The 14,457-nt window shown below is 39.4% G+C and overlaps 1 protein-coding gene across 1 annotated transcript in view; it reads right to left on the bottom strand.

The window, feature by feature from the left end:
- The window catches only part of capn7 (calpain 7), a 61,323-nt gene that overhangs the window by 1,963 nt on the left and 44,903 nt on the right, over nt 1–14,457 (bottom strand). The window contains exon 20 of the mRNA XM_061957080.2: nt 8,218–8,307. Coding sequence (XP_061813064.1) covers nt 8,218–8,307 — 90 coding nt within the window. The remainder of the gene's footprint in view (nt 1–8,217; nt 8,308–14,457) is intronic.

Below are 14,457 nucleotides of genomic sequence, written 5' to 3'. Positions count from 1 at the left end.
ACTAAATACATATAACAATTTAATTATTTTGTTTTCTTTTTACATTTTTTTTCTTTCCATGATGGCAGGTGAGGCCCCGCCAAGAGAGAGATGTCCGATAATATCTGTCTGCCGATATTATCGGCCGATAAATGCTTTAAAATGTAATATCGGAAATTATCGGTATTGTTTTTTATTCTTATCGGTATCGTTTTAATTTTTATTTATTTATATTAAATCAACATAAAAAACACAAGATACATTTACAATTAGTGCACCAACACAAAAAACCTCCCTCCCCCATTTACACAAAAGGGTTGTTTCTTTCTGTTATTAATATTGTGGTTCCTGGTAAAAAGGACCTTATCTTCACCATACCTGGTTGTCCAAATTAGGCATAATAATGTGTTAATTCCATGACTGTATATATCGGTATCGGTAATTAAAGAGTTAGCCAATATCGGAATATCGGCAAAAAGCCATTATCGGACATCCCTACTGTGTACATAAGGGCCTATTCAGGCATGCCAAAGCTTTTTATTTGGCCTGCCCAACATCACCTATCCATCCATCCATCCATTTTCTACCGCTTGTCCCTTTTGGGGTTGCGAGGGGGTGCTGGAGCCTATCTCAGCTGCATTCGGGCGGAAGGTGTTTTACACCCATGGACAAGTCACCACCGCATCACAGGGCCAACACAGATAGACAGACAACATTCACACTCACATTCACACACTAAATAGAGTCAATTCAAAATGCTCATGAATGCAGTACACCCGCCACCCCGCAAGGGGCCACAGTGAGGCATATGTGTCACAATGAAGCAGCAGTGGGGTGAGTAGAAGAAGACCACTCAAGCAAACCAAAAATGGCACTATCGACACTGAAAAAAATCTAAATAAATCGCGAAAATCTGACTTTTAACAGCAACTGGACAACAAAGTATGAGCAAGTCCTCAGAGTCATTGTTTCCTGTCGGACCTTTTAAGCGACGGACACAATGTTCAAGACAAGCAGCAACAACGGTAGCAATCCACACCTGTGAATTGGTCAGATCTTTTTAGTGCATGCAGATATTTAGTTTGTTTTGTATTTTAATTGCTGACTTTTGTGTTATTTTTTGGCAAAGTAACTCTCTGGCGATCAAAGCTTGTTTAATACATGTCGTGATAAATATGACCAGTAGATAACGCTACACCTTAGGTTTACTTGTGTTGAGACACATCGTGTGCAATGTTTGCTGTGGATGTTTATTTTTTTGTATGCGTAAACGTCTGTAGTTTATTATGTGTTTATTTATGTAAAATACACAATGAACGTTGTACTTTTGTAATGTTTATGTTCAGATTGTCAGTCTTACAAACCTAAATGAAGGAAGAAGTGTAGAGAAATAAAACTGAGGAAGGACAATAATTCAAAAGAAGGAACATCAAACCTCGACAAAACCTCTGGAGCTTCTGTTTCTTCTGTCTAGCTGCACACGCTGGAAATGAGCAGCGAGGGCAGAATTTAATGAATTTATTGACAGTGCAGTGTGAAAACCAATGTGTTTACTTTGCAATTAAGTAAACGTATAACCTGCGGGGGGCACGGTTTGGCTACTTAGCGAAGATAATTAGGGTGCTAAGTGTCTACACAGCGCACTATTTTAAGTTATTGAGTGCGGATATAAAGGTGCTCTGCTTCAATAGGTGCACTTGGGTCATATTATGATTTTTTTTTTTTTTACATTTAAAACACTTCCCTTGTGGTCGACATAAAATGTAATGGTGGTTCTTTTGTCAAAATGTTGCATAGATTTTTTGTCTCCCTTTCAAAACAAGCCGTTTAAGAGGCGAAGCTGTTAAAGTTAAAGTACCACTGATAGTCACACACTGTGGTGAAATTACTCTCTGCATTTGACCCATCCCCTTGTTCCACCCCCTGGGAGGTGAGGAGAGCAGTGAGCAGCAGCAGTGGCTGTGCTCGGGAATCATAGATGCACGCCTCTTTGTCCCCGCCCCGGTAGGCATGTTTTCTACACTGCAAAAACCGAAATCTAAGTAAGATTAAACATCTCAAACAAGGGTGATATTTGCTTATTTTCTGTCTGATAAGATAATTCTTCTCACTAAGCAGATTTTATGTTAGAGTGTTTTACTTGTTTTAAGGCTTTTGGTCCTAAATGATCTCAGTAAGATATTACAGCTTGTCGCTGTCATATTTCATGACCTATATTGAGTAAAACATGCATGAAACTAGAATATCAACTGATGCAAAGCTGTGTCATCAACACTCACAAGTATAAAACTACTTTTTTAAAGTAACTTCTTACTTCAAGCATGAAAAAAAAAATCATGATGCCGAGTGCATATCATTATGTCAAGATAATGGCACTAGAATTTACTTAATTTAAGAATATTTTCAACATATTGAGCAAAAAGGTCTCATTTTTTTTCTACCAAGAAAAGTGCACTTGTTATTAGTGAGAATATTCCTATTTTAAGGTATTTGGGGTTCATTGAGGTTAGCTAATTTGACTTGTTTTGGAAAGTCTTGACAAGCCGAATTTTCTTGTTCTATTGGCAGATAATTTTGCTTAGTTCAAATAAAATACCCCTCATTTTTGTATTTTTTCCTTCTTGTTTTTGAACACTGACTTTTTGCAGTGTAGTGTTTTTCTTTCTTGCATTTACTTTTCACTATTGGGTCTACAGACACCAGTACACCCGTCAGGACCTTATGGACATTTGTGACCTTTACAAGCCATTCGTTTTGAGTGACTTTCACCACAACACCAAATCCTCAAACAGGGATTCCACTAGTGGTACCCAAGCTCCATCTAGTGGTACGTCAAATAATCACTTGATTAAAGTACCGTATTTTTCCCACCATAAGGCGCACTTAAAATCTTTCCATTTTCTCACAAATCGACAGCGCCCTTTATATCCCAGTGCGCCTAATGTACGGATTAATTCTGGTTCTGCTTACCGACCTCGAAGCAATTTTATTTGACACATGGTGTAATGACAAGTGTGACCAGTAGATGGCATTCACACATTACAGATACGTGTGGACTGCAGGATGACGCCTGTTCGATAAATGACTCTAACAAATATCCGTAAAGCAAGCGATCCCAAAACTTTGATGATGACGGGGAGAAAACGCTGTCAAAGTGGAGGCGCTTAATATTTAAGTGACAAAACAGTCCCAGTAATCTGGTGCGCCCTACGGTCTGAAAATTACGGTACAGTGTTTTATTTTCCTATATTCAAACACAGTGTTACTGTTGAAACTGTGTGTAATACTACAGTTAAATACACAGTTAAATAAAACCTCTGCCTTGTTTTTAATGAGCACTTAGGCCTACTACGCTACTGTATTTGCCCGTTAATTAACCTCTTAAGGCCCAAGCTGTTTGTTTACATGCTTTTTTTTTTTTATTTCTCTTTGCTATTTGGGCTTATTGGACCCTAATTAAAATAAAAACTAAGAATCATCTTTTGATATGATGTACTTAGTCCATAAGTACACAAACGTGTACTTCATGTTTAGTGACATGCTAATTCTTATTTTTACACTTTTTTTCCCCAAATTCCATTGTATGTTATATTATTCTGACACCACCAGATGGCAGTATAAGTGTCCACATAAGCGGCCATAAGACCCCAATTCAGTAGTGTACACAATTTTGGAAATAAGAGCTAAAAGGTGCTGTCCACACATGTGGCCAATAAGCCTTTAGGGGTTTAAGGTGGTACTTGGAGAGCCAAGTGTTTTCTGATTTGGTACTCGGTGAAAAAAGTTTGAGAACCACTGTCCTAGAAAACGACAGGAGACTATGCGAGCAGAGCAGCGGAAGGAAGCAGCCAGGTGTGTAACTAAACACTAAGGTTAAACTGCATATCTCCAATGCTCGATACCGGACGCATACATGTGTGTATGGACAATAAAATGCTTTTACATCATGTTAATAACTCTACTGCACTGCTGCTTTGACCAGGCTAAAGGCTACAAGCTACTTCGCTAAAGTAACAATGGATTATAATACTAACTGATCCAAATAGAAGTAGTTTTGAGGAAAATCATTACTTTGCCAGAGGACAGTGACACTGTTGTCTTACATTGGAAGGCTAAGCTAGCGACACAACAAATCAAGCTAACATTGCTAAGGTATCGTTCACACATTTCGAACTTACTGTTACTATTTGTCTCCTGCATTGCCATAAATAGTAGGCACTGATTCCGCCTTTAAAAATAGCTTTACAGAAAATCCATCTCTTTGTGAAGGTTTCTGGATTTGTAAAGCAGGACTCTTCAAAGTTGTGCAAACACACTCGGAGCGAATTTGTCACAGTTGAATGCACATTGCCACAAATCATAAAAGTCAAAAGTAAGGCACTTCATACTTCAGATGAGGGGTTTGTGTAGTGACTTGTGCTGGTTCAAGTAACCCACAACAGGGCATTTTCCTTCATTTGGTTTCATGGTGGACATGTTTTGGACTACAAATGCTTCTAAATAAACTAAAAACGGCGGACTTGCGCAAAGATGTTCGGGTATAATAAATTAAATAAAGTCAGAGGACTAACATGTACTTAACAAAAGAAGAAGCAGTACAATGTACTGTACACAGTATACTTATTTGTAGGGGTGAACATTAAATATTTGAAAAATAATTATCGGGCTAATATTACTGATGAATTATGATGTCATACAGATAAACTTGATAACATTAAAAAAATAACTCAGTAAAGTTAAAGTTAAAGTACCAATGATTGTCACACACACACTAGGTGTGGCGAAATTATTCTCTGCATTTGACCCATCACCCTTGATCCCCCCTGGGAGGTGATGGGAGGAGTGAGCAGCAGCAGTGGCCACGCTCGGGAATAATTTTTGGTGATTTAACCCCCAATTCCAACCCTTGATGCTGAGTGCCAAGCAGGGAGGTAATGGCTCCCATTTTTTTTTATAGTCTTTGGTATGATTATTTTCAAAAATGCTCCAAAATTACTGCAGGTGGGGTTAGGTGAGCAAATCAAGCGCTTCTTCTCTGCTGTCATGAACTTCCCCTGAGCTCATTGTAAACAAACATGGTGTCGAATGTGTGGCACTACTTCACTGTTTCAGAGTAGAGATCGACTATCTGCACCGATATCTGGCATTTTGACATTTATTGTATTTTTTTTACACAACTACAACAGAACTACACCATTAGATACAATATAATAATAATAATAATAACTGGGATTTATATAGCGCTTTTCTAAGTACCCAAAGTCGCTTTACATGTAGAACCCATCAATCATTCACACCTGGTGGTGGTAAGCTACTTATATAGCCACAGCTGCCCTGGGGTAGACTGACGGAAGCGTGGCTGCAATTTGCGCCAACGGCCCCTCCGACCACCACCTATCATTCTTCATTCAATTCACCGGTGTGAGTGGCACCGGGGGAAAAGGGTGAAGTGTCCCGCCCAAGGACACAACGGCAGCGATTTTTTGGATGGTAAGAGGCGGGGAGCGAACCTGCAACCCTCAGGTTTCTGGCACGGTTGCTCTACCCACTACGCCATGCCGCCCCATATGATACTAGTGTTTAGTTTATACAAAATATTCGGGAAGTACCGTCTTTTTCGGAGCATAAGTCGCACCTGCCGAAAATGCATAATAAAAAAGGAAAAAAAACATATATAAGTCGCACTGGAGCCCGGCCAAACTATGAAAAAAACTGCGACTTATAGTCCGAAAAATACGGTATATAGTAGTAACCACTAAGGCTGTAAATTTTGGGCACCACACGATTCAATTTAGAATCAATTCCCAATTCAAATCCAATATTTTTAAAATAACATTGGGTGCCAGTTCTATGATTAACTACAATCCTCCATAAAATAAACAGCTCTGATATTTTTTTTGATATTACATAAAAGAAAAAAGTTAAAAAAAAAAAAAAAAAATTTCCACCCAAACAATTAATAAAGTCGAGTACAAATAAGGCAACAAGAGAAGTATCCAATACTTATTTTTTGTCTTTTCTAAAGTAAATCAGTACAGCATATATGGGCAACTTTATCAACAATTTTAATAAAAATAAAAATAAAACTCCTAATAACTACTGCTCAAACACCAGCCAGTTTTCCCAGCATGTGAAGACTTATTTTGTTTTCACCACAGTGTTAAGTTTTACTGTATATGAATATCAGCTCCAAACATGGGTTTTTTAGGGGTGTCAAATTTTTTTTTCAAATGAATCACAATTCTTAATCAATTAAAAAAACAATAAAAAATCTATATAATATTTGTATTTAAATTTGTCCTGTCCAGCCACTCAGACAAATCATATTGTTGATTTAGATGCCCATAATTGCTGTAAAGATTTACTTTAAAAAGAGAAGCGTGAGAAGTGTTGAGCTATTATGACATCAAAAGTAGTCACATTACAGTCTACATTTTATGTTATTAATGTACCTAAACAGTAATGTAAACACAGAAGTGAAGCACTACCTACCAGTGCGCAGGAGACATTTGCTGCACTGATGTCGATGCACGGCAAAACATTTTTATTTTCTGGTCGGGAGTACAACTTGCCAGAATGTACCCTTTTCTTTGTCCATTTCTGCTTGCTATTTTCCCGCTTGTGGCTCATCAGTAATTAGTGAACGCAGCCAAGTTTCCCCCGCTACTGAACGGAACGAAGGTAAAAAAAGACACGTGTGCGTTAAAAGGAACTTATAGTTAACCCGTTAACTTTGACATCCCTCGTTTTAATACAAGCAAACCTTTAGTACAGGGGTGCTCATTACGTCGATCGCGAGCTACCGGTCGATCTCGGAGGGTGTGTCAGTCGATCACCAGCCAGGCATTAAAAAAATTGTCCTAAAAATGAGCGATCATAAATCTTCACTATGACGTCACTTTCGTCACTTGATTGACATTCACGGCACCCGAGGGTTTTCTGAGATGACGCTAGCTGCTGCCAGCTCATTAAAATTACCGACTGGAAGGCGAGAAACACTTTATTTCAACAGACTCTGGCGCCGTACCTGTCGTCAAAACTCCAAAGACCGACTGCACAGTTGCGCTAACAAAATAAGAGTCTCAGAAAGCTGGCGTGCACAAGCTAGCAAGCTACGGAGTTTGCCGACAATGTATTTCTTGTAAAGTGTATACAAAGGAGTACGGAAGCTGGACAAATAAGATGCCAAAAACCAACCACTTTCATGTGGTATTGGATAGAAAGGAGGACTTTTTTCTCCTCCATTCGAAAATGCGGACGTCATCAGCACCACTGTCTGATTCCAATCACTGCAAGTCATCAGAATCAGGTAATACACTAACTTATATTCTTGTCTTCATGAAAGAAAGGAATCTATATGTGTTAAACATGCTTGTATTATCTTTAAACACCTTTAACTTATTAACAATATTAACTATATGTGTTAAACATGCTTGTATTATCATTAAACACCTTTAACTTATTAACAATATTAACTATATGTGTTAAACATGCTTGTATTATCATTAAACACCTTTAACTTGTTAACAATATTAACTATATGTGTTAAACATGCTTGTATCATCTTTAAACACCTTTAACTTGTTAACAATATTAACTTTATGTGTTAAACATGCTTGTATTATCATTAAACACCTTTAACTTGTTAACAATATTAACTATATGTGTTAAACATGCTTGTATTATCTTTAAACACCTTTAAGTTGTTAACAATATTAACTATATGTGTTAAACATGCTTGTATTATCTTTAACCACCTTTAAGTTGTTAACAATATTAACTATATGTGTTAAACATACTTGTATTATCTTTAAACACCTTTAACTTGTTAACAATATTAACTATATGTATTAAACATGCTTGTATTATCATTAAACACCTTTAACTTATTAACAATATTAACTATATGTCTTAAACATGCTTGTATTATCATTAAACACCTTTAACTTGTTAACAATATTAACTATATGTATTAAACATACTTGTATTATCATTAAACACCTTTAATTTTTTAACAATATTAACTATATGTGTTAAACATGCTTATAAACACCTTTAACTTGTTAACAAAAACATATATTTCATAAATAAGTAAATATAAATTATATATATGAATGAGGTAGATCCCCACGACTTGATCAATTGAAAAGTAGCTCGCCTGCAGAAAAAGTGTGAGCACCCCTGCTTTAGTAGATCAGTCCCCACGTGTGCCGGCTGTGCCGGAGCAAGCGAGAGTACCTGTAGTCTCCACTGTTTCTCTTGTTTGATGTTGTGTTGGCGTCTGCTGTCGACGACACGGTCACCACCTCAAAGCCCACACTGTATTGTCTGCATGAGAATCAAGGAGACAACTTGTGTCAGCACTTTCTCAGCATCACAGTTTATGAAAAAAAAAAATGGCCAGGAAGGAGAAACCTTTACATTCAAACTAGTACTGACAGATCGAAATATTGTGGAAATACTGATTCAGACATCAGCTCATGCCTTGGAGGCACAGTAGACCTTTGTAGGTTCCAGGAACCAGGGGTCTCATATATGGATGCGCCAATCGATCGGCCTATGATCAGTATTGGCCAATTTATGTGAAGAAGTATGTGATCGGCCAGCGCTGTTTAATGCCGTAAACAAAAGCCCTAGCGGCTAGCAGCGAACCATGTACAATACTGTATGTGCATACACAGTGTGAGGGCCACTCCCCTAGGTCAGGGGTCGGCAACCTTTACCAGTCAAAGAGCCATTTTGACCAGTTTCACAAATTATAGAAAACAATGGGAGCCGCAAAAATTTTTTGAAATTTAAAATGAAATAACACTGCATACGAAGTATTTTTTTTTGCTTTGTGCTATGTATAACCAGGGGTCTCAGACACGCTGCCCGCACCTTTTTATGGAATTTGAAAGCTGGTGCGGCACGCGGGTTTTAATTGAATGGCGCTTGTCAGCGTCATGCGTGCCGTGATGGTACAGCATATAGCACCCACTACAGTCAGCGTGCCTGATCAGCCACACGTTGTATGGGGCTTCCGTTTAGCTCACGTAGGTGACAGCAAGGCATACTTGGTCAACAACCACACAGCTCACACTGACGGTGGCGGTATAAAAAAACCAAACTTTAACACTCTTACTAATAATGCGCCACACTGTGAACCCACACCCAAACAAGAATGACAAACAAATTTCGGGAGAACATCTGCACCGTAACACAACATAAACACAACAGGACAAATACCCAGAATCCCATGCAGCCCTAACTCTTCCGGGATACATTATACCCCCCCCCCCCCCCGCGCCCCCCCGCTACCAAACCCCGCCCACCTCAACCGACGCACAGACAGGGGGTGGGGGGGTTGATGTGTGAGGGAGCAGGGTTGGGAGTCAGGGCTGCATGGGATTCTGGGTGTTTGTTCTGTTGTGTTTATGTTGTGTTAAGGTGCAGATGTTCTCCCGAAATGTGTTTGTCATTCTTGTTTGGTTTTGGTTCAAAGTGTGGCGCATTATTAGTAAGAGTGTTAAAGTTGTTTTATATGACCACCGTCAGTGTAACCTGTGTGGCTGTTGACCAAGTATGCCTTGCTGTCACTTACGTGTGCAAGCAGAAGATGTATATTGTATAACAAGTGTTGGACTGGCACTCTCTTAATACAAATTGTAGAGGGCGTCAAATGTTGTACCATCATGGCACGCCCTTATTATAGCCGTAAGGGTGAAAATCGGTGAATATTAATCCCGGGAGTTTTCTGCGAGAGCCACTGGAATCCGGAAGTCTCACGGGAAAATTGGGGGTTCAGCAAGTAAGCTGCTGAGCCGCATCAGAGTGATCAAAGAGCCGCATGCGGCTCCGGAGCCGCGGGTTGCCGACCCCTGCCCTAGGTTAATAATCATAACCTTCAATGCGGAAAAGAAAACAACATTTTAAGTGTTGGGAGGACTGCAGGACAAATTATTATTATTATTATTCACCGAGTAAGAACAAGCAGGAGCAGACAAGTAGGCATATATGATAATTGATTAGCGTGAAACAACAGAAGAAATAAGAGTTTCGTACAGTTTAAGAAGTGGAGATGGAAGTGGGTTACGGCAGAAAGTAAGCAGTTATTAAAGGCCTACTGAAATGAATTTTTTTTATTTAAACGGGGATAGTAGATCCATTCTATGTGTCATACTTGATCATTTCGCGATATTGCCATATTTTTGCTGAAAGGATTTAGTAGAGAACGACGACGATAAAGTTCGCAACTTTTGGTCGCTGATAAAAAAAAGCCTTGCCTGTACTGGAAGTAGCGTGACGTCACAAGTTGAAATTCTCCTCACATTTCCCCATTGTTTACACCAGCAGCGAGAGCGATTGGGACCGAGAAAGCGACGATTACCCCATTAATTTGAGCCAGGATGAAAGATTCGTGGATGAGGAACGTGAGAGTGAAGAATTAGAGTGCAATGCAGGACGCATCTTTTTTCGCTCTGACCGTAACTTAGGTACAAGGGCTCATTGGATTCCACACTCTCTCCTTTTTCTATTGTGGATCACGGATTTGTATTTTAAACCACCTCGGATACAATATCCTCTTGAAAATGAGAGTCGAGAACGCGAAATGGACATTCACAGTGACTTTTATCTCCACGACAATACATCGGTGAAGCACTTTAACTACGGAGCTAAGATCGAAACAAAAGAAAAAATCCCCTGGCTGGAAGGATAGACAGAAAATCAACAATACTATCAAACCATGGACCTGTAACTACACGGTTAATGCTTTCCAGCCTGGCGAAGTTTAACAATGCTGTTGACCTGTAACTATACGGTTAATGCTTTCCAGCCTGGCGAAGTTTAACAATGCTGTTGCTAACGACGCCATTGAATCTAACTTAGCTACGGACCTCGACAGAGCTATGATAAAAACATTAGCTCTCCACCTACGCCAACCCTCATCTGCTCATCAACACCGAAGCTCACCTGCGTTCCAGCGATCGACGGAGCGACAAAGGACTTCACTCGATCATCGATGCGGTCGGCGGCTAGCGTTGGATAGCGCGTCTGCTATCCAAGTCAAAGTCCTCCTGGTTGTGTTGCTGTAGCCAGACGCTAATACACCGATCGCATCTACAGCTTTCTTCTTTGCAGTCTCCATTGTTCATTAAACAAATTGCAAAAGATTCACCAACACAGATGTCCAGAATACTGTGGAAATTTGCGATGAAAACTGAGCTTTTTGTATTGGATACAATGGCGCCATCGACGTCACGCGCATACGTCATCATACCTAGACGTTTTCAACCGGAAGTTTCGCAGGAAATTTAAAATTGCACTTTAGTAAGCTAACCCGGCTGTATTGGCATGTGTTGCAATGTTAAGATTTCATCATTGATATATAAACTATCAGACTGCGTGGTCGGTAGCAGTGGCTTTCAGTAGGCCTTTAACAGAAAATGAACAAGTAGATTAACAAGAGTCAGAAAGAGGAAAATATAATAATTTATGTTAATGTGTAGCGGCCAGGAGTACACGTAAAGGGAGGGCGGATCCATATACTGTAGCTGTAGTGTCGATATCAAGGGTAGGAGCAGTATCTGATTGATACTAGAGCAGTGGTTCTTAACCTTGCAGTTTCATATGCGCATTCACCGAACCCTTCTTTAGTGAAAAATAAAATGTTTTTTTTCAAATTCAAAACAAAGTTATATGTTTTTGGTAACACTTTAGTATGGGGAACATATTCTAAGTAACAAAGACTTAATTTAGAGTTTTTTGGACACTAGGGGAACATATTCTAAGTAACAAAGACTTAATTTAGAGTTTTTTGGACACTAGGGGAACATATTCTAAGTAACAAAGACTTAATTTAGAGTTATTTGGTTAGGGTTAGAGGGTTAGGGCCAGGGTTAGGGTTATAATAAGGCCATGCCGAATAAGGCATTAATAAGTACTTAATAATGACTAGTTAAGAGCCAATATGTTACTAATTTGCATGTTAATAAGCAACTAATTAATGGTGAATATGTTCCCCATATTAAAGTGTTACCATTTTTTATTACTGGTGCACAAAATTAACCATGCATGAACATCACCTTGTTCAAAGAACAACACCAACACAGTGCATAAACTCACAACAAATTACACACCTGCAAATCATTGTGACTTCTGCTGTTGTCGTATCCGTAATACGCCGATAGGGAGAAGTTTTTATTTACATGATGAGTCGGGTGTGTCTTGACCTCCGCCGAACCCCTGAGCCCGACTCACCGAACCCCTAGGGTTCCATCGAAACCAGGTTAAAGGGGAACATTATCTAAATTTCAGAAGGGTTAAAACCATTAAAAATCAATTCCCAGTGGCTTATTATATTTTTCGAAGTTTTTTTTCAAAATTTTACCCATCACGCAATATCCCTAAAAAAAGCTTCAAAGTGCCTGATTTTAACCATCGTTATATACACCCGTCCATTTTCCTGTGACGTCACATAGTGAATACAAACAAACATGGCGGAAAGAACAGCAAGATATAGCGACATTAGCTTGGATTCAGACTCGAATTTCAGCGGCTTAAGCGATTCAACAGATTACACATGTATTGAAACGGATGGTTGTAGTGTGGAGGCAGGTAGCGAAAACGAAATTGAAGAAGAAACTGAAGCTATTGAGCCATATCGGTTTGAACCATATGCAAGTGAAACCGACGAAAACGACACGGCAGCCAGCGACACGGGAGAAAGCGAGGACGAATTCGGCGATTGCCTTCTAACCAACGATTGGTATGTGTTTGTTTGGCATTAAAGGAAACTAACAACTATGAACTAGGTTTACAGCATATGAAATACATTTGGCAACAACATGCACTTTGAGAGTGCAGACAGCTCAATTTTAATCAATTAATATATTCTGTAGACATACCCTCATCCGCGCTCTTTTCCTGAAAGCTGATCTGTCCAGTTTTGGAGTTGATGTCAGCAGGCCAGGGAAACTAGGGTCGATATTCTTCTCTTGATCATCTTCGGTGGCATAAGGGACTGTGTGAGCCAAGACATCCAGGGGGTTTAGCTCGCTCGTCTGCGGGAACAAACTGCCGCCATTGCTTGCCGTGCTACCCAGGTCCTTTGTCCCTGAATTGCTCACACACTCCGGCAGATTCAATGGGGGTCTGGCGGCAGATTTCTTTGACTTTATCGTTGGAAATGCATCTGCTTTGAGTGTCGCAGGATATCCACACATTCTTGCCATCTCTGTCGTAGCATAGCTTTCGTCGGTAAAGTGTGCGGAACAAACGTCCAATTTCTTGCCACTTTCGCATCTTTGGGCCACTGGTGCAACTTGAATCCGTCCCTGTTCGTGTTGTTACACCCTCCGACAACACACCGACGAGGCATGATGTCTCCAAGGTACGGAAAACAGTCAAAAAAACGGAAAATAACAGAGCTGATTTGACTCGGTGTTTGAGAAAATGGCGGATTGCTTCCCGATGTGACGTCACGTTGTGACGTCATCGCTCCGAGAGCGAATATTAGAAAGGCGTTTAATTCGCCAAAATTCACCCATTTAGATTTCGGAAATCGGTTAAAAAAATATATGGTCTTTTTTCTGCAACATCAAGGTATATATTGACGCTTACATAGGTCTGGTGATAACGTTCCCCTTTAAGAACCACTGTACTAGAGTGACGACATCAATATTGTTTTATTACTCAAAAATATTTTTGTTGTTGCTTTTGTTATTGTTTACAAACTAAGGAGGACTTTGAGGGCAAAAACCAAAGGATTTAAAAGGATAGTAGATAATAGTTTTTACTTTTGCTTAGGTATTGTGTACTATTGACTTTGTTTTGATCAAACAATTGTAAGTAATACAAGAAAATAAGGAAGTAGTTTAAATATCCTGTTGGACAGTGTCAATAGAATTCACCATAAATACGATGCTCACCTATGAGCACATTTCGTTCCACGACCAGGCTCGTAACTCAGAATATTCGTCTTTCAAATCAATTAAATCCGTGCTTGGCCCTCTTTAAACAGCACCACTTTAATGCCTTTATAAGCAAAACTGACTTTAGAGGAGGAATATTGTTTGAAAAACAATATATTAGTAATACAAAAAAATACAGTACAAAGTTTTATGAATGTGACAGGGTAGGTAGATAATGCAAAATTCCCAGAGCCAGCACTACCGTGAACGCATCACCTGCATTTTGTAATGCAGCAATAATAATATAAGCATTTACTTCTTCCAACAGACTGAAGAGGATTTTGAAATCCTTTTTAACCTGTTCTGATAGGTGTGTTCCAGTCTCAAGTTACCGAAGAGGGAAGGCAGGTCAATAAAGCAGGATAGCAGCGAGTAATGGTGTTTAAAAAGAGGGTATTCCTCGTTATGCTATAAGTGCTGTGGTAGATTAGAGATATTCAGGTCAAGTGCTGAGAGCAGGGCTGCAGTCATGCATCATTTAAAAAAAAGTAATCTACTCGATAGATTGAATAGAGCATTTCTAGCC

The sequence above is a fragment of the Nerophis lumbriciformis genome, linkage group LG04 (assembly GCF_033978685.3).
Source record: "Nerophis lumbriciformis linkage group LG04, RoL_Nlum_v2.1, whole genome shotgun sequence".
In the NCBI taxonomy this organism is placed as follows: Eukaryota; Metazoa; Chordata; class Actinopteri; order Syngnathiformes; family Syngnathidae; genus Nerophis; species Nerophis lumbriciformis.
The sequence above is the reverse complement of the archived record's forward strand: the minus strand, read 5'-3'. Positions and strand labels throughout refer to the sequence as shown.